The 22,960-nt window shown below is 52.7% G+C and overlaps 1 protein-coding gene across 1 annotated transcript in view; it reads left to right on the forward strand.

Annotated features, from left to right (window-relative positions):
- The first annotated feature begins 286 nt into the window (after positions 1 to 286).
- Positions 287 to 22,960, forward strand: part of LOC144120617 (uncharacterized) — a 127,741-nt gene continuing 105,067 nt past the window's right edge. Inside the window, exon 1 of the mRNA XM_077653214.1 lies at positions 287 to 1,925. Within this exon, the coding sequence (XP_077509340.1) occupies positions 1,122 to 1,925 (804 nt within the window). The 5' untranslated portion in view covers positions 287 to 1,121. The remainder of the gene's footprint in view (positions 1,926 to 22,960) is intronic.

Raw genomic sequence — 22,960 nt, forward strand, 5'->3', positions numbered from 1 at the left:
CTTTCTGGCCACTTCCAGCAGCTTCCTATTATTCGAAGTCGCGAATCGTTAGCACACTGCCCCTTACGCAGGGGGCACTACAAACGTCTCATCTGCAAAGCTACTTTAGCAGTGCATCAGCCTTTGCTCTGCAATAGCCGTCAATCGCTCCTGGATAGGGTGAGGGGGACCCATATACGCGGCGCGCTTTCCGGTCCCCGCGTGGACCCGCCTGAGAGGCACAGGGTTCCCCCTCCCCCCAATCTCGTTCGGAGCGGCAGCCAGCGTGGAGAGGCAGCCACACATCCCGGTCCCTCTCCTGCGAGCGGGGCAACGCATCGTCGTCGTCACGAGCGCGGCAAGAAACCGGGCGGCACGCAGATCGCGCTCGGACTGCGCCGCGGGAGGACCTGTGTGCGCGCCGCGCTCCCGTTTCGGATACACACTTGGCCGCCGCCGCCACAGCGGCGCGCTCCTCACCGCTTCCTCCCCCTGTGCTGTGCGTGAGTGTGGCGGTGCGTGCACGGGCGCTGTTGTGAAGAGTTGTTGCCGCTGGCAGAGCGCGCCGCCGGCGTTCGACGGACGACGCCTCTTTCGGAAACTGGATATCCCAGCTGAAGAAGATCCTTGAGTGCCGCCCGGGGATCGCTCCGGGCGCTTGTGTGTGCGTGTGTGAGCTCGAGGAGCGGATTGCGCGCATCGAAACTCGGCGCCGCTTGAGTGACCCAGCGACCGACAGAGGAGAGATGTGGCGTCTATCCTCGTTCATGTGAGGGGTGGAACTGGTGCCGCGACACGAAGGATGCACGGTGGAATGCTCGAGGGCTCGTGCTCAGTAAGCGAGTGGGGTCTCTGTGACGTCGAGTGGCGTCGTCGCTGTCAGCTTTAGCGCCGACGACTCTAGCGCTCCGGTTGTTGCATTCTGCATTACACGGGGGGCCCGTGATGTGAACACGTCGTCAGCCTTTAACCTCCTGCAACCTGTCGACGTTGATCGACGCTGCCAAACCTTACGGGTGATACCGATCAGCTACTGCCGTTGCCATAGCTACTACCAATACCTGCGCTGAGCAGTCACGTCATGTGAAACCGCAGCGACCCGTTCTGGGATAACCGCAACCACGGCGGCCTTTCGATTCACCATGGAGCTGTTCCCGGTGCTGTGGCTGGCCGTGTCGGCCACGGCGCCCGTGCTCATAGTGCTGTGCCTCTGGGTGGCCTACGTGTTCCACACGTACCGCCGCAAGTGGAGGACTGTCGATCTGTTCCTCCTGTCAGTCTGCTGCCAGGACCTGGTGACCGCGCTCTTCTGCTTCGGCTTCTCGGTTCTGAGACTCATCGGGCCCAAGATGGCCGCCGCCCCCTGCGGGTTCGTGCTGTGGGGACTGGCGGCGAGCCGCACCTTCCAGCTGACCACGCTGGCTTCGGCCGTGGGCGACCGGCTCTTGACGATCCGCTGGCCGTACCGGTACCGCTTCAGCGTGCGCCGCAACCAGATACGGTACCACGTCGCGGTGCTCGCCGTCATCGGCGTGCTCATCGGCGTCGCGTCGGCGTTCGCCCGCTCCTCGGAGTCCATGCTGGAGTGCTCGCTGCACCCGCAGCTCTGGGACAACAGGTACACGCTGTTCGTGCTCGTCCTCTACGGGCTGCTCATGGTGGGCAGCGTCGGCATGAGCGTCGCCATGGAGGTGCAACGCTGGCAGCTGGGCCGCAAGGCGCGCCTCCAGCAGCTGCGCACCGCCACCCCGGAGTACGGCACCACGAGCACGGGGAGCAGCGTCAGCTCGTCCAGCTCCAAGCCGCTGCACGTCCTGGGAAGACAGACGTCCAGAAGGCCGTACAGCCCGCAGGTTCTGTGCGAGGCCGGAGTGTCTGAGTACCGCTGGACAGTTGTGGCCGTGGTTACCTTGCTGTCCTTCGCCGTCAACCATCTGCCCTTTCTGGTGAGTGCCCGTGCGTCATTTGGAGGTTGCGTGCTGTTTCGCGGAGATGATGTCACTGTAGTGGCGTTCCGTGTAGAACATCTCAGCTATTCTTACGTAGTTGATGTCTCCGGAAAACTCCTATAGTCGAAGAAGTTATGTCGCGGCTGTGCTGTTGACAGAGCGATTACACTGATCTTATGTTGGATCGAAATCTACGCAAGAACTGAGAAATCCATTTCAGGACTCGTGTCGGGTTCAAAGTGCGACATAATATCAACTCTTATTGTCCAACGAAATATTAAGGGGCCTGCACTGGGGCCGTTACGTTGCGCAAAATCTTTAAGCGGGAAATAAACAAGCCCGGATGGAGGCAATAATGAGCCGTCAAAGTTCTGTCACGGGCGGCACTACAGTGAAGGGTGTCGTAGCCTGAAGGAACTTTCTGTGGCTCGCAAACAAGCACAGCACAAACTTATTGATGCTGCGACCAATGAAAGTATCTAACAAGGACTCATTAAGCTCGCCATGACATTTATTCTGCTTGAGCGTGGTACCTCAACAGCGCCAGGCCTGTGGCAACTAGCAAATGATGCGAAGACGTTGCTTCGAACCGCAGAGCAGCTGCCAGTTTCTTCGAGGAGCCATCTCCCCAGTGTTATGTATCCTCGCGAGAACAAGGCATTCGAGAACGTCGTGTTTGGCCGCCCAGTTACACTAGAGGTGAATGATGGATGTATAGTATTGCGCCGATATCCTTGTTTCGACGTTGCCCGTACGGCATTACATTTCTCCCCCGGGTGGCCGAGTTCTTCCGGTTCCACGGAGCCCACTGTTTGCACAGAACACCTCATCAGTCAAGGAACGACACGCCTTTTTCCCCAGGCCACTTGGAAGGGGCATTGGAGCGAAACAGTATGCACTACTACTGCAAGGCACCGTACTCTCTTCATACACGGTGATTCTCTCGCCGGGCACGAACCTGCTGATTGCAGCACAGGCCGGCACATATCATTATCATGCGAAAGTAGTTCGTACCCCGGTGTACACAATGTCCGCTCGTCTTCCCCGTGCACGGTCGCACTCGGAGACTGGCCGCTTGTTGTGCATACCTCGCGGACGCGTGACTTGATCGTCGGATGCGTCGGTCGCCATGACGCGCTTTCATTTGCGAGCGATGAGCGACGACGGGCGAGCGTTGGCGCGCATTGCGGCGGCGTGATCGGTTGTGCAAAGGGCGTTTCCCCGCGCCAGGCGTTTAGTAGAGGCGGCGGCGGCTTCGTCAGCCGGAAGCGAAAGACAGCTTGAATGGGCCGGCGGGTGGTGGCGGCAGGTATGCGCACCTTTTCGGTCTTTCAATGCCGCTTCTTTCATTCTTTCCACAGCTGGCATAGGGCCATAACGAACCACTGCTCTGGCTCTCTCTCCTTTTTTTTTTTCTCGGGTGTATACCGTTAGCAGAGCGCGGCGCGCAGTCGTCGTTTATTTCCCACCTTTTGCTGCTGTCCATGCCATTTTCGCCGCCGTATATACGTAGCAAAGCAAGCAAAGGAAAAAAAAAAGCAAAAATCGGCACTGTGTACCCCTTGTCCGTTTTTCATTTTTTGAGAACGCCAAGAAAAGATTATATATGTGTTTGAGGCCAGTGGCAGAACAGGCGAGGTCCGCAAATTGCTCTCGACTAAAGTGATTTTCTATCTCTCGACTTCCGTGAGGTTTCTGACTGGCTAGCGGTTTTCGTATGGCCTAACTGCGACGGGGCTGTCGCCTTTTCGGCTGCCATGAGTTGCCAGCCAGGACAGTTCTTTTTTTCTGTACAACTATTTCGTCCTTAAGAGTGTTTTGGAATTACGAACCACCAGTAGTGCATGAGCTATCGGCCAGTTAGCATGTCCCGGGCATGGTACATGCAGTCACGGGATGAAGGAGAACTACTTTGTCTTATGGCATATTCCAATCGGCGATCCGAAGAAGCGCTACGAATCCGCGTGGGAGCAAGATGTATGTATACGGAGCTTAGAGACCATACCATCGCAGTCCAATCAGAAATCAGGATTTGAATCCGAATCGCCCACTGAAACACACTCTTCGGTTTCGCGGAGCAAGAAAACTTGCTCTGCTAGGGTTCTGTGGATAGCCGAGCACTCTGAAGGAAGAGAGGATGCCTGCCTTACTGTGGCCTCGTGAGGCTGTTGACATTTGCCTGCGCGTTTGGGCCGGTCAGTCGATATATTTATAACGAACTTACCTTTGGCATGGAGACATGCGATCGGCTTTGTCAATCAGGGTCTTCTGTGTTTTTCTTTTAAATATTCTTTGATCAGTTCATTCTTTGGTCCCTCCTGCATTGGTCGCTGCCACCTGTGATGTCAGGGGAGGCAGCCAATTGTTGTTTCCGGTATTAAAAATGGCGCTGACCAATGGGAAATACTTTACAAAGCGCGGCCCCTGGTGCTTATAATATTTCAATTATGCACTATTCTGACAAAACCCCGAAAAGTACTGTCAAAAACAAACGTTTACCGGATGTGATTTCGCGAGGGAAAAAAAAAATTATTCCTGCGTTTCCTTGCTAGCCAATCAGCTGCTATTCGTTTCAGCAGATGGAGCCCCCATGTCCCCCCATACTTTCGTGCTTTTTATTCACACGCGTGAGCTTACTCCGCAGAAATAATTTTTTTTTCCCGCTTACCCGCATCGCATTCTTTTTTTTTACCTTAAAGTTCCCCGTAGGGGCCATCACATAAGGGGGTGAATTTTTATACAAAAAAAAACATCTCGTTACAAGTAATCACGTGACAAGATGGTCATTTAAAAGCCGTAAAAACGAAGATGGGCACGTGGTAACAGCGATGGCTGGAGGAAGGCCGTTCCAGTCTGTGGCGGCTCTGAAGAAAATGGAAGAAGTGAACGTAGCGGTTCGAGCTCGTGGGCGCGCCACTTGAAGCTGATGGCTGGTGCGGTTGGGTACGCGGGACGCTGCTGCGATGTATGGTGCTTGATTAAGGGATGAGTTTTGTCCATGACTGCATCAACTACATATATACAATGAACCTAATTTGTGCCACCATAAGTTAAAATGTATGTGTACCTTTGCTTTCTCGCAATCATCATGGACAGTATTTGCGGGATGACGGCTCGTCTTGACCTATACGAGCACTCCGCGCGGCAGTGTGTGCTGCCTGCACGGCATATAATCGCCAGTCTCGTTGTTCGCTTAGTCGAAGATCGGAGAGTAAGCCAGCCAGGCTCAGCGACCACGAACATTTCCTGTCGACTCGTTCTTACGGCGGAATTACGTAGTACTGAGCAACGAGGAGCATTTCCTGTCCCACTCGTTGTTGGGGAGGAGTTATACATGGTCTTGAGCAATGCTCGCATTTATCATCCTATCTGCCCCGTGACCAAAACAAGACACGCGCGCGCGCACGCCTGAGAACATCTCCACGAAGCGCGCTATAACGCATTCCGCATACCTCCCAGGAGGCACAGCCGTGGCTCGTGATTGAAAGCGATATGCTTCAATTGCCGTACACACGGTTCGACCCGTACTCGCGGCTTCATCGCTCGTCTACGAGCGAAGCACGTTGCGTTGTTTCCCGTCATCGCGTATGCATGAGCCTAGTTGTCCGCAATACGAACCCCGGCGAGCGGTGCTGCGTGTCGTCACCGTTGCACCGTGCCTGATCACGCGTGTACTACGAACGAGGCGCCGTACACAGGCTGAATATTATTCATACTGCGAACGTGCTACTGAGCGCGTGTTCCGAGAGACCGCGTTGACGGCTTTTGGAGGCGAGATTGGAATTGCAAAGTTCCTGGCGTCGATTTCGAGGAGGGTAGAAGCTTTCGAAAAGGTCATATTATCGAATACCCAAATATTAAAAAAAAGAATCGCAAAAAAAATCCCACGAACCACGTCCAACTATCATTTCCTTGTGAATTTCTTTCCCGAGTGTATATATACATCTCCATGCTTAACGTCGTCCTTGCGAACTCGTAGTCTTTCCGCACACACATTACGACGACGCTTCATGACTTATGAAATACACCGTGAAGCAGCATCGAAGGCAACTCGTGCATAAGAGGCTCCAGTGCGTCGTCCCATTTGTTCTCAGGTATGCGCGGTCCCTTCGTTTCAGAACAGCACGCGGGCGTCCTTCTGCCACGCATGAGTGTAAGGTCGGCACGAGCAAACACCGATGCGACCTTAATGCATCTCGCGAGGGCTGCCGCCAATGACATAAGAGGGAACGTTTTGCTTGGGAAGAGGCCGCGGATGGAACTTACGGCATTCCGTTCGGATCGTATATATCCACGCTGTTTCAATGAACTGCCACTACTCGCTCTGATCATATTCAGCGTTACGCTGCTGACGTGCGCCAAGCTTGACGGAATGCCCCTCTTAGTCTGCTCCTTAGGACGTGGAACATGAAGGCTGCTTTCTAGGCCAGAAATGGGTAAAATGAAACGAACTGTGCTAATTAGTTCTTGCGACAAACAGTTCGTCATTGGGGAATTGTGTCGATGTCCTTTTGTAGTTAGTCCCTAAGGGAGATATATAGTTACTCCTTCAGGTTCTAATGACTGTGACTAGGCAGTTAATTATAACCCCTGTGGCATTTTTAGACACCTCTGCTTAGAATCAGCGTAGACAGTAGCCAAGACAGGTTCTTTAACAGCGTGGCTTTTTGGGCTTGTTGGTACATATTCGTAGCGGGACTGGAGCGCAGCAGGGGACGAAGACACAGGAAGAAGAATCACGAAAACGAATGATAACACCTTTGTTATCATCCAGCACAATTTTTTCAGGCTGCTTGTGATTCAGCGTCTTACGCCTTGCGTAAAACGTGTGAAGGGCTGACTTTTATGAGCGGTGTGCAAGTCACAAGCGCCCCGTCATTTATTTACGCAATGGCGTATATTTTGTTCTTTCGCAAAAATACACATTTCCATGGTTGAAAAGCAAAAGCAGTCGAACGTTGGTCGATTTTCTCAGAAAAAAAGAAACAGCCCTCAGGTCTTGCATGGGCGACGGCGCAAACATCATTTCATTGCATCAGGGCAACGCGTACAAACAATTCCGCCCTTATACCGTCTGGGACGGGTGCCAAGGCTTGCGCCACAAAATAACATTGGTAGTATTTTCCGCCTAGGAAAGAATAAAGAGCGCATTAGGAGTGCGGATTACAAACAACACACCGCTGTCGTTTAGCACCTCGTTCGTCATCCGTCTGAGCTGTTTGTGACGTAAATGGGAAAAAAACTGCACACACGTTGTCCGCCAGGTGGAGCGCACGGTTGCGCTCCGTCGAAGTCATCTGTTTCTCATTTTGCTTCTTTTTTTTTCACCCGCGTCTTATGATCACCTCTCAGGACGGGGCTAAGGATCCAGTATTGTGGCCCGTGACTTCCTTGTTTAATACAGCACAGATTGAAAACACACTGTGTGCTTCCGTCAGTGCGTGCAAAAGACCAGTGGTGAGAAGGAAGACAGGGGACCCTTGACACTGACACGCGGACGCTTGTTTGCGTCGCTTTAGTAAAAGTGCGCGTCACATTTCGATGATCCTATTTGCTTATGAGGCAGAAGGTAAAAAAGAAAAAGGGGGGGGGGGGGGGGGTCCAACCGTCGGTGATGTTCAGCGCCGCGTGGTTGTGGTGCCGGTGGTGGGGTAGTGGCGGGAGGCTGCACGCTCGAGTTATCGCAGCTGCCGCCATCTGGCCCCATCTGCAGGGACCTCTGTGCGCTCCTCCCGCCTTTATCCAAGCGCGGCCAATCCACTTCTGCGCGCAACGAAACGCCACGCGCCACCCGGTCTCCATACAAGTAACACGTCCCCCCCCCCCCCCCCCCCCCGCTCATCTCCCTTCCCGCTACAGCACACACATACAAAAGCATGGTCCAACACGAGGGTGTTTTTCCCATCCATATGCGCTTATACGCTCCCCTCTGTTCGTACCGGCGCCTATTGTGTTCGCACGCGATATTCCGAGCCCCGCGTGGCAGGATTCTTTCTTTTTTTTTTTTCAACAGATTCACGCCCCGGTTTCAGTTTTATCCATTCTCTGTTCATATTTCATCACCTGTGTGCCAAATAATACCCGCCGCGGTGGCTCCATGGTTAGGGCGCTCGACTACTGATCCGGAGTTCCCGGGTTCGAACCCGACCGCGGCGGCTGCGTTTTTATGGAGGAAAAACGCTAAGGCGTCCGTGTGCCGTGCGATGTCAGTGCACGTTAAAGGTCCCCAGGTGGTCGAAATTATTCCGGAGCCCTCCACTACGACACCTCCTTCTTCCTTTCTTCTTTCACTCCCTCCTTTACCCTCCCCTTACGGCGAGGTTCAGGTGTCCAACGATATATGAGACAGATACTGCGCCATTTTCCTTTCCAAAAAAAAAACAATTATTATTATTATTATTATTATTATTATTATTATTATTATTATTATTATTATTATTATTATTATTATTATTATTATTATTATTCCAAAGAAGGGCGCGCTTCGTGTTCCTAACGGTACAGACGTCAGCCGTCTTACCTCCCATGGGTGCGATAACGTTCCTTACGCTGTCCTGTGTGTATACAGGGCTCTAGGCCTACAGGCGGGCAGCTGCGGGCTTTCACATTGGTTTGTGAACAAGAACCTGGCAGCCGTTCCCGTATGGTTTTCAGCCCTGCAGCGATCCCGAGTCCAGCTTTCTCGGACATCACTTTTAATTGTGGGGTAGCTGTGGAATATTGTAAGTTGCGGTTATGACCGTACTGATGGGAATGGTCTAACCTTCCGAAGCGTAGAAAAGTCTTGCTCCTGAAGTTCACCGCAGTGGGGGCCTAGTCATTTGAGCAACCGCTTCGCATGCGGGAGGTGCGCGGTTCGATCCCCAATGCCGCCAGGTACCCACCGGTGATACAATTTGTACAAGCTTTCCCCTGGTCTGGTGCTCGGCTTATTTAGGGTGAAATGCTTGGGAAATGGGTCTTAGACATCACCTTGAGTAGCAGAAAAACCTTGTGCCATGGAGCTCTTTGTCTACAGATGCCCTTGTGCCATAAAATTAATCATCTTTTAAAGTTCGCCCAGCGCTCGCACCGCGTATAGTTAAGACTGCTGGAGAAAACCAAAGTCGTGCGTTTGTGTCAGCAAACAGTATAAAACTCGAAGCGACCCTAGGCGTAATCTGCGGATATATTTATTGTTATGGTACACTCTTACGATGTGCGAAAAAGAACTACGTTCATAAACAGCTTCTGGTTGAAAAAATGCACCTGTCTTGAATTTCTGGCTGTCAGACCCCAGCGACATCTGTGCCCCGTTTTCGAGAAGTCTACACTGTCTCTTGCCTTACCGAACACAGGACTGTTTTTGACTCCCGCTTAAAACAACAGCGACGCGAGATTTCTTGCCGCGTTCGCAAATATGAAAAAAATACAAAACAAAAAGGACTGGTCAAGCTGTGCAACGTCAACGATGCAAAACAAGTGAGTAGTAATGCCTCGCGGAGAGAGTGCTGAGTTCGTGTTAAGTCTCGCCTCGTACACAGCATACTGTCTGTAGGAAATGTGTGCATGAAACTGAGACTGGCAGACCGTTCTGGCGTGAACGTGAGCATCAAACTATGCGTCATTTAGTGCAGCAGTATCGTACTTCGGTATCTGCAAGCGATTGATGCCAGTGATAACAAAATTATCGGAACTATTCCTCAAGTTAACTCTCTCGGCAGGTCGTAATTCTCTCGGAAGCGTATTCATGTCTCGCAGTTTCAGAGTTTCTTGCGCATCGGGATCTCTGGTTGTTTTTTGCGGTACATATAATATGACTCTCAACACAATTCGTGCTCACGCCCTATACTTGAACAACAAAACTCACGCTCCAGAGTGTTTTCAGTAGCACGAAACGACATCATTTGCACTGCGTTCTCAAACTGGATTTTAGGTTACGTACACCGAAGTCACGTTTGCGCACTCGTCTCGCGAACTTCGCGCATGACCTACGGGCGCCATTCAGCGCCAGGTCGGGAGACGCAGCAGCAACAGCGTTTAGGCCTAACTTAAAAGCGTGGCCCCATTACATTACGCTATAAATGGCTTTGCGAAGCGAAACGTATACGTGCCAACATGAGAGCGGTCAGTGACACTGCGAATCGTGATCTTACACCGGCGCTTCCATTATAGAATGGAACACACACGAAGGTCCTAGCAGCCTCTGCGAGGCTCTAAGGAAGGCTCGCCTGCCTTCCTTACAGTCGTCGTAAATAGCTTAGATATAGGCGATGTTTAGGGTGCAATAGCTTTGCGTCACGGTGTAGTATAGGGCGCGTACAGGAATCTTCACGGGCTTCTGCTCTGTTATCAACCTTAGAAACATCGTAAACAAACGGCAGTCAGATAAAACTCACTAGGACAGGGAGACTTTTATTTGTTTATTTTTTTTGCCCTAAGTTTAAGGAGGTTGTTAGCCAAGATGTCAAGCAATGGGGCATTTTTGACAGCGCTTCCAATAACCGTCTTCGGGACTTAAAAAGAGGTGCTTTTGCAGAAGATGAATGTATTAGGAGAACACAGGTATCTGACTTTCCGAAACTCAAGCTGAGTTTGCTCAGGGCTTGGCATATTGCTGCATCGATGCTGGTAGCATCAACAAACGGAGAGTAGGCACTACTAGTCTCGCGCTTGTGGTTCAGCTTGTTTTAATTTCGTGACCACCCACTTCAGTTGAAACAACACGCTCAGCTGCTCACCTTGCCGTGTCATAGCGCAGTCATAGCAGCGCCCCTGTCCCTTTCTTTCCCTACCTTCTCCCCAACTCCTTGTATTAGGCAGCCAGTCGAGCTTTCTGGCTCCATCACCTAAGCAACTCAACAGTCTTCTCGAATGCTTTCGGCGGCAAGTATAGAGCAGGATAATGCCGTAGAGCAAGCAACGTCACTTCCACTTTTCGCTGCCGCCTACCGGTCCCTAAGTCGCGGGTTCGATTCCTGCCGCTGCAGCAGCGTTTCGATGACGGTGAGATGCAAAAGACGCTCTGTGCACTGTCCAGTGTCAGTGCATGCTAAATAACCCTAGTTGATCGAAATTAATATGGAGCCTTCCACTAAGGTGCGCTTTGCAGCCTACAGTGCAGTAACGTAATTTGTCGCTGGGCTTGTTGGATATGCATGTTACACTTCAGGAAATAAGGCGCTGCAAAACACGCGAGACACACGTTGTATAAATGCATGTACTTCGTTCTCCGAATAAAAAGTTGGAAGTCGGCGCCTCTACCGTTGACCTGTCTCGTCTCGTGTGTTTTGTAGCGCCTTATTTCTTGAAGCGCAACAGCAGTGCAAATTTGGAACGAAAAATTCGTCCGTCCATTTCAATTTGTGCGTATGCTGCCATGTATTTCTTTCACGATCTGACACCCTGTATCCATTTGTAGACCGGTCCTACTTTTATAGCTGATATCGACCGCGTCCCCGAGCTGCGTCGACTGCATGCCCCTCTGGTCGCGAGTATCAGGTACGCATACACAGACATACGCACGCGCGTACAGACACGCACGCACGCGCACACCTGGCCGGGCGGTCCCTTGCTTCCGCCGCGTGCCTGCATAGCGCACACTCATTGTCCGCACGGCGGGGAGGACAAATGCCGGCTCCACAACGGGACTGTCTCCCTCCCTCTCTCGAGAGAAGGGCGTCCGCTTCCGGTTTCGACACACGCCGATCCCCTCCCCCACTTCCGGTGTCCCACCGCGGACGTCGCCGCTATTGTGGACACGAGCCGCGCAGCGGTCGGAGGTGGAGAGGAGGGGTGACGGGGCACGTGGCAGCGACGGTTCACGCCTTGACCAGCCCTAGCCCGACTTATATACGGATTCTCCAAAATAGGAAATGTCTGGAGGAAACGCAGGAAGAAAATCACCGGCTATATAAACAGACGAAGGGGGCGCTTCCAGAGTTTCTCCTCATCTTCGTAACTTCATCTCTTTTAGCTACACCCTGAAAAGACCCAGACGCCATGCAGAACCCTAACGGCCACATTCGTAACGTTCATGACATAAAAAAAAAGATTGTTTAGCATGAGCAGGCCCGTATCCACAGAGTGCAGAACGGATAATATAGTCGGATACAAGTCAAGAACGCAGGGGCAAATTCCCCTCAAAGGACGCCTTCCAGCCAATAGCGTCAGCCGATTGTCGTAATGTCGCGAAAATAATAATAATAATTGGTATTTTCACGGCGTCACGACAATCGGCTGACGCTATTGGCTGGAGGGCCTCCTTTGAGGGGAATGAAAATTGGTTTTGGGGGAAAGGAAATGGCGCAGTATCTGTCTCACATATCGATGGGCACCTGAACCGCGCCTTAAGGGAAGGGATAAAGGAGGGAGTGAAAGGAGAAAGGAAGCAAGAGGTGCCATTGTGGAGGGCGCCGGAATAATTTCGACTACCTGGGGTTAATCCAATTTCATGGCGGCACCTGCTATACAGCGGCGATTTCATGTTAGGCCATCGACCCTGACGTCAAAAGAACCGTTCGACGCCATTGGCTGGAAGGCTGGAGGGAAATACGCGCCGCTGCGTTCTTGAGTTGTATCCGGCTGTATGAGCTCGTGTACTCTGTTACTGGGACAGTCGCAAATTTATCACTCGTCGCTATATGCGTCTTTTCCGGCGGTTTCATGCCTCAGAAGTAGGGACAGGCCTGTTTGGCAGCGACAGCGTCAAGTCACGTTCGCTGCAGCCAAGTAGTCATAGACTAACTTAGTGTCATATGACTAATGGCAGGTTGAAAATGTTGGAAAGTCCGCGTCATCCGCGAAGAGGTGGCGGAGCGAACAACTTAGGGCGTGTTCCAGACGGCGATCCAGAGCACGTTTTCTTGCTTCGCGGACCGATAAGCGCGCTTCAGTGGGTGATTCAAATCCGGTTCTTATTGGCCTACACTGATGTTGTGTTCCTTCGCGGATCCAGTGCTCTGCTCTGGATCGCCGATTGGAACACGCCATAACAGCGCTGTACGTAGATCTGGCAACTTAGTAGGGAACATCGCGCCGATTTTGCCGCTGGTGTTATATAGCCGTGAATTAGTATGCTCTGACATCGTCTTGTGCGTATATTAATGTCTGTGTACTGCTAGAAGTAAAAATGTAAGCCAACGGCTTAGTTTCCTCAGCGCGGAAAAAAAATGATCTAGAAGGTTTGTATACCTTTCGTAAATTTCAGGATGCTCGTAGTCTGTGCCGCCGGAACAAACAGCGGAAATCGGCTCAGCGTGCTTGCTTGTAAAACTTGAGCCCTGACGTGCGAGCGTCCTTGCTGCCATGGTGCGCGTGATTTCGTCATTACTGCGGTGCTCTTAAGAGAATCTGTCGCCTTAACTCCTCGGCAGAAGTAACATCTAGGAGCGCAGTCGTCACGAACGGTGACACAATTACAAACAAACAAAATAGCTAAAGTCCGCGTAAATGCGTGCTAGAACCGGTACTCTAATAGTTCCCAGATGAGCGCCTATGGAGGTCGGCTACTAACGCAGGGTCGCTCTGTCACTTAGAGTTCGCGCCATTTGCGACTTACCGGTCGGTCGGTCACGCAACAGCTATAGCTTTTCCGGGTAATCGCTCCTGGCAACTCATTTTCTCCTTCGGGTCGTTACTGTGCAGTGGGCTCTGCTCTGTTACGGTCACTGAGCCCCATTCCACCTGCTCGCACTCCACGCCCCTCTCGTGTCCAGCCTCCTCTCCCACCGCCGCTTAACAGCGAGTAGACTGTCCGGCCATCGCGCTTCCGTTCCGCCGACTTCCATTAAGTAGCAGCGCTGATCGGGGCACACCGATGAATTTTGTTGGGAGTAGCTGCACCTTTACTGTTACGGTAAAGAGACACGCTCCATCGAGCGTAGCACAAGACGAGAGCTTTGCTCTATTGTCAGCGTTCTACCGTTGCTCCAAGTTGACGCAGTGCATCTTTTTTTCCCAGGCGCACTAATGTTGCATGGCAATTGTATCTCCCGATAGCCTTACAAAGAGGATTTCGTTTGCCCTCCCTATCCAGAGCATATAAGGGCTTCAAAAGCTGCACATACCCCCGACCGACCGCCTCACGCTGTTCGCGAATGACCGCAGCGCTGAAACACTTATGGAATACGTGCTCCCTGTTGCCCCGCTGGACAGTTTGAATCCTCAGAAACGGATGGAATTAGCTGAGAGATGCACGGTCGAGCCGCTTCTCTCGCCGACACGTCGCACCGTTGCAGACGATCGGGCGGCGCTGCGCGCAGGCGACGTGGAAACGGGAGCTCACGTCACTCAGGCAGCCATCACCCGCAGGACGCGCGTTCGACCATGAGCCGGCCGGCAGCCCTCCTCCTGCCTCGCTGCCTGTCACGTCCTTTTCTCTTCTTCACCCAACATCCACTCTCCCACGGCGCGTACAATTAAACGGCCAGAGGAGAAGGCACCCCCGGGCCCCGCATCATGCAGGCCCCGTTCCCATCGGAGCATGCGTGCCTCGTGCTCGTCCCGTCTCGCCGTGACCCTAATGAGCGGTGCACGCTCGAGTAAGTGCGCGCCTCGGAAGGAAGCATTCGTCGTCGGCGTCTGCTGCCCGGCTGGCCTAGCTGCCTCCGGACTATGAGTGAATGGTCCTGTACCTCCGGCCACTCATTTCGCCAGGCGGCGCTGGCGCGGTAGCTTGTTCCAAGCCGTTAGCTCGAGGAACAGCGATCTACGGAAAGAAAAGTGTGCAGAAGGTGTTGGCTGCGAGGACTCGGTTGCGCACAAAGGATTGAAGAGTTCGAATTCTAGGCGTCGAAAATCAGCGTCAACCTCGTGGCAATAGCTGTGTTCGATGGGGGCCTTGATTGAGGTTGATGGTGCCGTACGGTAAGCTACGGTACGGTCGGGTCGGTCGGTACGGTAGGGTACGGTACGGTGTTTCCGCGGTGGAGCTACGCAGTATTATGCATTCTTTGTAACCAGCCGAGCCGCTCTGCGCAGGACACATACTTATTGCGCTGATGACTTTCATAAAGTTACGAGCGAAGTGTGTGTCTTCCGCTTTTCATATGGGCAGCACTCTGCCTAACGAGCTCCTCAGAGGGAGCCTTGGAAAAGCGTCTTCCGAGTCCACGTCACGTAGAAGACATCCTGAACTAGTCGGAAAAATCTGCAGACAGGCCCTCCGAATGACACGCGAAAAACGCCGACGTCGTCCTCGCCTGTAACGTGTTCGGAACCCGAGCCAATTAAAGAAGCAGCAGAAAAGAAAGACGCGGAAGGAAGCAGGTTGTCGGTTCCATTGCGTTTCTTCATTCTTCGACGTCGTGCCTTCTGGCGTCGGCGGACGCTTGATGTTCGAGCAACACTGACAGGGCAAACACGCGGCGGGAGAGAGGTCAAGAAGGGACCAGACAGAGCAAGGAACGCGGAAGATCACGCCGGAACTCTGACCAGCGTACTGCCGTCACAGTTGCCAGCCCCGCGGTGAAGAGAGAAAAAAAAAGAAGGCGCAGGTACTCGGCTTATATAGAGTATGTATGTACACATGAGAAATCTGTAGTGCATACACGTGTATGCGCTTGCTTTGTGAAAGAGGCCGGAGCGGCATTCTTGCAGGATCGCGGTCGCCGAAAGTGGCTCCTCGCGACTATGTGTTCTGTCAACGTGTCACGTTTCTGATTACCTAAAAAAATAAATAGTAAAGCAGGGTGTTACATCTATTCCTTGTGACAATCCAGCTGACCAGAAGCGGTCTTTAAGGAGAGCGATGGCCGATCACTCTGAACGGGAAGCCGGGCCAGATAGGAGCGAAGGATAAAGAACGGGTTCGGAGATAGAAAGAGGAAAAAACAAACTAAAACGAGAACGCCGAGATTCGAAGGCCATTGCCGCGGGTGTGAGGTGTTGGGGTATGAGAGGTGCCCGCTTGAGAGACCTGTTTCTTTGAGGAAGCTGGTGCCGTAATGCAGCCCAGAGGGACCCGGCGAGCGGCCAGGCGACAGCAAAGAAGCCCTTGCGGCACCCTCCGCGTTTCCCGAGCCTCATCGTCCCTGACGGCTTGATAGCGTCCGGCTCACGAGGCCGTGCTGAGGCGACGCTTTCCGAACTGCGCCCGCGATACGTAGCCGGGTTGTGATCGAGTGTTCCTTGGCGACCGAGGCGCGACCGCGCTGTAATACGGAGTGGGGTACAAAAGGAATAGAAAATGCATGAAATGGGAGGTGTCATGCCTCTGGCTGATAGGTGCCAGGCGCCAGGTGGAACACGTATAAGTTTGCACCCGTCTCTTTAGATTCATCCTGCGAAAGGCTGATGGAAGCAGTTTCGCTAGCGGGGTTGTACACCTGTCAAAATCAGAGCGGAAGTGACTGTTTTCGCAATCTTCCTTTTCCTAACCAGAAAAAGAAATTAGCAAAAGGAGAAAGAAAAGCCGGGAACCTGTCAAGGGACGGCAGGCGCAACAGGAGTAACGGCAGTTAACAGAAACGTGTTGTTCGATGCTCCAGTTTCCGCTTGTTTTATTGAGGGTTCGCAAAACATCCGTTCCGGCGCTTCCGTTAAAAAAGCTTTTTCTCTGCACGAAAACCCACCATCTCGAGAGACTGAGAGCATCATCGGATACGCTGTGTTTGCCAGCTGAGACAGGTCGCAATTTACGTCAACGTGATCGGTTTCGATCTGGCGTGGACCTATCCCCCACAGGATCCTATATAGGCCACTTCCCGACACGGACCTTGCACTGGGTACCTAAAAGGGAGCTGTCCGAGCTACGTGTTGGTGAAAAAGAACTATAGCCGGAACACTCAAACATCTCTTTCGAGAAACAGTGCTTCCTGCGGCGTGTTCTATACTTATATCATCGCGGAGGTTCGTGACATTCTTCATTCACGAAGAAGCCACACCTCGGAGGTTCGTCCCAGGTTACCTTTGACGTGCTGCATTCTCCTCGAGGCATTCCGCTTTTTCCTAGCAGTACTCACGTCTATGCAAGGATGCTCGCGTCTGCTGTGGCCGTGCTGAAACGATTATATGTGCTTGTGCCGGGGCCCGTAAGAGGAACTGGACACCGCCTGGTTCCTGGTTGCTCTGTCTGTGGTGAAGGCTGAGCAGCATGCAGGAAATCAGGTGACCAGTGTGCGGGTATAGAGACGAGACATGAGTTTCCACTGGCCACTCCTTCCTTACCGCCTCAGCGTTTCCTTGTTTAAACGGGTGGCGTTACGCACGTCTGACCGTACCGCAATCCCCCCACATCCACCCCCCTCCGCGCGCACGCACGCCAGTACGCAACCTTCCGTGCACACCAAAGGTGCACGTCAGCTTCACTCTCGTCGAACAATTGTCTCGTCACGTTGCGTCACGTTCACTGCTCGCTGCTAATCGCAACGTCTTGTAAGTTAACGCTGCGTCAAGTCCGCTGCGTTTGCCTTCCTATAAATAACGCCGGAAGATAATACCCCAGAAGACAGGTCGTAAGCGAGTAGCCGACAACTTGCTTCCCTCGTCTGAGTTGGTCAGCGCGGAGGTATTCTGCGCGAGTTAACGGTGATAAGAATGCAAAGCGCCGAGGCGGAGTGAGCGCGTCAGGGAAAGGCAGGCCACAATTAATGGCACCAGTAAGCACTTTCGATAGTTGTGGACCTGGCAGATGAAGTCCAAGAAAGAAAATTATAAAAAAAAATCTCGGAGGCTACGCTGATAACGTGAATGGTATACGGGGAAAGTAAGCAAGGCGTCAATGCATGTAGACGTCTTGAAGAGTGCGCAAGTGCTCTAGATGGCCGGGCTTTAACCGGTATTGGGTGGCACATAGAGAAAGTTTCGTTAGATAGCTGACTGCCGCTGTAGTGGCACTATGGTGAGCCGGAAAATTCTGGGGGTGTGCAGAAGTGCCTGTAATATATGATAATAGCTGGTGCCAGGAAGAGAGGGCGGTGGGACGGGTGCTTTCGTGAAATGGTGGCTGAGGCTTCCGGAAGACATGCACCTGTGCACGCTAAAATCATCCCTCGAAGATTAGTTTGAGTGACCGGGTAAAGGAAACGTAAAACGAGCTGGATTAAAGATCCCCAGGTGGTCGAAATTGTTCCAGAGCGCTACACTACCGCACCTCTTTCTTCCTTTCTTCTTCCACTCCGTCCTTTATCCCTTCCCTTGCTTTGTGGTTCGGGTGTTTACCGAGATATTCGAGACAGTTACTCCGTCATTTCCTTTCCCCAAAACCAATTATTTTTCTAAATTATTTGCTGATAACACCAAGCTGTGCAATCATGTATACCTGAACTCGCACCTTCTGTTGAGCGCTGAACCAAACGTCGCTTTTTACGGCATTCGCCTCAAGAAAATCAGTTTTTTTTTACTGTTCCTACGCCTTCTGTGACATTCTGTAATTCTTGTTAGCAGGAGCACTGCTGTTTTTTTTTCTTTCTCATCCTAGGTCATTGAGCTTGCCGTAGGAAGAGCAGCGTATGAGATTACCTTTTTCCCGGAGTATATTGACAGCCACAAGCCATGTCGCCACGGTTCAGTGGCTCGAAGTTTCCAACTTCGCCATTGTTGGCCGAAGGTCATTTTTTTTTCATCTTACATAGAGAAGAATACATCATCACAAAGAAATCTCACCGACATAACAGCAAGGACATCCTCGACAACAACTAAACAAACAGCACAAAGTATAACAACCTCTGCAACGGCAGCAACGGTCACGGCCACAACAACAACAGCAGCAGCAACCCAGTGGAAACTGCCAGACAAAGGACAAAGAAGCAGTGAGGAGCGCGACTCGTGATGTCGTCGAGGATGTGGAGGATGCAGTATGGGAGGGGGGGGGGGGGGGGAATCGGCGAATTAGGCGCGTTCTTCAGCGGCCTGTGACCGTGATGACAGGCCGCGGACCGCCGTTTCCTTCTGGAGGACAGCGCCATTGTGTCTGCCGTGCCGCCACAACGGAGGAGCAGGAGAGAGAGAGAAATCAGAAAACCGGGCCACCACGAGCACGCGGGCCGCAAGCTCTTCCCGAACGACAGCGGCTCGGCGACACTGCAGTGGAGAGAGGAGGGAGGGGGGATATATATTGGGCGACCCGAATGCTCGAGCGTGGCCTCCTAGTGTAGTCCTCCCGTCCTTTCGCGACAATTCGGCGACGTGGTTTCTTTCCTGGTGGGACGGCCATTTCTTTTACTGCGACAGTTGAGAGGAAGAAAATTAAATGGCTTCCATGCATTTCGGCCTCCTCCGGTGTGAAGAAGTGACAGTGCTAGCTATAACTCCCCCCCCCCCCCCTTCAACACACGAGGGCGCCACTTTAAGGACCACGTGGTATAGGCCCACTGGGGTCATGTGACCACACGGCACACGTTATCGACAGCGCCTCATCTGGATAAGGCGCTTGTGGACAAATAGGTGAATGCGAGAATTTTAGGCTACGACAAAATACGCCGGCAGGGATGGCAACGCGGTTTGCCCCAGAAATAGTCCCACGTAAAGCTATCTCTTTGTAAACAAGAGCATAAAAAATAATGTCTTGCTGGTTATACTTCCTTCTCGCGCGATGGACACACTTCTGGTTCGTTCGACACTTTTTGTTGATTCAATTTGAACCTACATAGTTCAGTGCAGTCGCTTTAGGAGTAAAAGACCCGTGTTTAAAATTAAGACTGTGGTGGTAAAGCAAGTGAGCGCAGAATGCGTCTACGCGCGTCCTCTTACTCCTTCTTCAAGTGTGTGCGCGCGGGAAAAGAAGCTTCATACTTACAAAAACCTTCAGGTCGTGCAGGTTGTACTACCACGCAGGCATCCAGCGGCGGGCTCGAGGTCAAGTAATGAGTTACTTCTTTGTACGTTTCTTTCCCACTTCTTTCATTTTCTCCTTGAAATAGGTTGCAAAAAAGAAATACACGTACACTGTATCGATCAATATTGAAGAGATGTTTACCCGCAGCCCGGTCTGGCGTTCAGATATACCTGAAGTCATACAGGACTCCTCGTGATTATGGCGGTGATGGTGTGTGTAGCCTCCCGTGAAGGCCGAAACATCGCATTCATGGTCGTCTCAGTGCGAGCCAATGCGCGCACGCCGAGCGTCGTCCATTTCCAAGTATCGGCAGTTCGCGAAAGACACGGCAGCGCGCCAGCGGCCGAAGCCGTGCGTGAATGCACCGGCGGCAGATAAGCCCGTCACACGCGGCGTTCACGCATTTCCCGCGCAGAGCTCGTAAGGAGCGCGGGCTCCCCCGCATAACGATCCATTTATCAGCGCCCGGGATCCGTACGCGTAATTATTGGCCCAACTGGCTTCGCCAATACGCAGTAGAGTGTATACTGTGTGTGCGCACACACGCGGGCGTCTATACATTGTCTGCCTCTCCCTCGCCGCCATTTGTGCCTCACAATGACACACCCTCACCCCCTTCTCCTTCGCTGCCGGCGGTGTTTCATTTCTCTTTGTTTCCTCGATGGGCGCCTGACGTGAGAAACTTCCACGCGGCCGGCGAGCGGCATTGATTGAGACGAATGGGTGCGCTGGATCGCCCGTCCACCACTTCCTCCGGAGGTCGCTCTTATGCGGGAGTCGTTCGTATGCTACGAACGTCCTCGCCAGCATCCGTACGGCTGGAGGCGTGCAGAATGTAGGTAGCGAGGCGACGGCAGCAGTGACGCAGGCGGAATTAGTGCTGTCGCTGTGGTCGCCTCTGCGTCGGCAGTGAAATACAAAGTAGGGCGCCGGCACGATACAAAGCTGGCGTAGAACAGAATCAGTTGGCCGTCCTTCTATGTTGGCAGGAAGAGACTGCCACATTGTTGCAGCGTGAAGTGAGACGAGGCGGCCTTTTGTCGCGTTGTACACTGCATTAATCCCCGAGTATTATACTTTCTCCGCGCGGGTGGTATGCACATCGCTCCATAAGAAATCGGTGCTTAGGAGCCTCAACGCTACCAATCCGCCCTTTGAAGCCACGAATGTCAACGGGCATTTATGAGATGCCAGTTGGGGCCGCATCTGTGCAGCGACGTTGGGAGCGGCGAATCTAAGGTCTTAAGACGCACGATGTGCATAGCAGTCGTCGTCTTGAAATTGTAACTGTGCCTCAGTCTCGCTATGAGTCTCGCGATACATAAGGACGAGAAGGGGGGGGGGAGTTTACCCCGTTCCTCTCTACTCTGTAGGACCTGTCCCGTAGTTGTTTAAAGTGCAGGTTTATGACCATGCAGGTTTTCTGATAATACTACGAAAACGACTGCTCAATAATATTTTGTATATGTTTCAGGGCCATCACATTGACATAAATGTTTTATAACCGTTCGTTATCGTTGCGCTGCGTTTTGACCGTAGGGGGCCTCGGTCAAAAGGGAGGGGGGGGGGGGGGGGGTTGCGCTGCGGTGAAACTTGGCTTCCCCTAATGCAGAACTCTGCGCATGCCTATTAAGACGTACAGTCTTTGCCAATACTAACCAGGGTGCGTGGTTTGCTTCTCAGTCATATATTGAAGTTATTATGCCAGCCCTCAAGATCTAAATCTCTGTATGGCAAGGAGAACCCTTGTCATCACCTTAAGAGAACATTTTGATGTTTAGGGAAGCCTTAAGAGCTTTACTATTCGAATGAGAAGCAAACCATGCAGCCTGGTTACTTTTGGCAAAGGCTGTACGTACAGAGTCAACAAAATAGAAGAAACAAGGTCGACGCATTAAGCAAGGCTACTGTTGATGTGCGTGGCTTACGTATGTCTCGAGGGGACAGTCGCACGGGAGAGAAGGGAGAAGACCTTACGCATTCGGCATGCGGACGCGCTGGGAGGAAGTTCCTTGCAGTGTGTCGCACGGCGACCTCCAAACGTGAGAAACTGGGGCAGCGAAAGCCGCAGGCGGAATGGCGTGCGTTGCTGGCGGTCACTGCCACGCATACTCTGCAGCAACCACTACGCCGCAGGGACGCTTTGCTGGCTTCGCGTTGGTCACTAGTACTTCCATATCATACCTGATAGCCGCCGCGGTTATGGCTGAGCGGCTATAGCGCTCGGCTGCTGGCCCGAAAGACGCGGGTTCGATCCCGGCCGCGGTGGAATTTCAATGGAGGCGGAATCCTTGAGGCCCGTGTGCTGTGCGATGTCAGTGCACGTTAAAGAACCCCAGGTGGTCGAAATTTCCGGAGCCCTTCACTACGGCGTCTCTCATAGCCTGGGCCGCTTTGGGACGTTAAACCCCCATATAAACCGAACTAAACCAATATCATCCCTGGCTCTGTTTGCGTTGGCGCAGAGTTCACAACATGAAACTTCAGCTTTCACCTGGCAATGGCTGCCCATATGACGCCGCTGCTTATGCAGCCGGTCAATCTCGATGACCATCTCGCCTTCCTAACGCAAGGAATGGAAATGAGCTTCGAACGTACTCGTTTCACACGTCTCAGCCATTGCTCAGTTTACGGTGCGTTCGGAAAGGGCAGGGCGTGTTTGGAGTCGCAGAAGAGGAAGCCACTGCGAATGCAGTATAGTCGGAGGCTTCCGGCCTTAGCTGTACGCTTTCTCCGGACTCCTTTCGCCGCGCTCCGATGCCTCGCTTCGGGCTTGGTTGGTCTCTTTGGTATTCAGCCCACAATCGCCAGCCGGCGCGTCAGTAATAGAACCTGAGCGGAGACGCGCAGCCCAGTCCGATTCAACCTCTGCCACGCCGCACCCGTGCAAAGCGATCCACTTCAAAACTTGCTTGATCGCCGTGCAGCGATTGTAAACGCGTATGCTTGCTGCGTGAGTGTAAGAGAAAGAGAACACGCAGAGGGGCAAGCCAGCGTGCGTTGTTCATGCGTGCCGTCCGGCTGCGCGTCTGCGCAACAACGCTGTTCTCCGCGAGTCTTTGAATGCAGATTGGCGCCGCGATCGGGGGGCTAGTGGACGACCGAGCGTGCTCCTCGCTAGCGCATGCACGCTGAGCGGTGGTGCGCTGGCGCCGGGCCAATAGGCGGCCCCATTGTCGTCTGCCTCTGTCTGCGTGTGTTTGGGCCGACGTGCTTCCCTAATTGGCTGGAATGGCGCTCCTACTGCCGATGGTCGTCTGCGGGACACGATTGGCCT

Source organism: Amblyomma americanum, chromosome 2 (assembly GCF_052857255.1).
Source record: "Amblyomma americanum isolate KBUSLIRL-KWMA chromosome 2, ASM5285725v1, whole genome shotgun sequence".
In the NCBI taxonomy this organism is placed as follows: domain Eukaryota; kingdom Metazoa; phylum Arthropoda; class Arachnida; order Ixodida; family Ixodidae; genus Amblyomma; species Amblyomma americanum.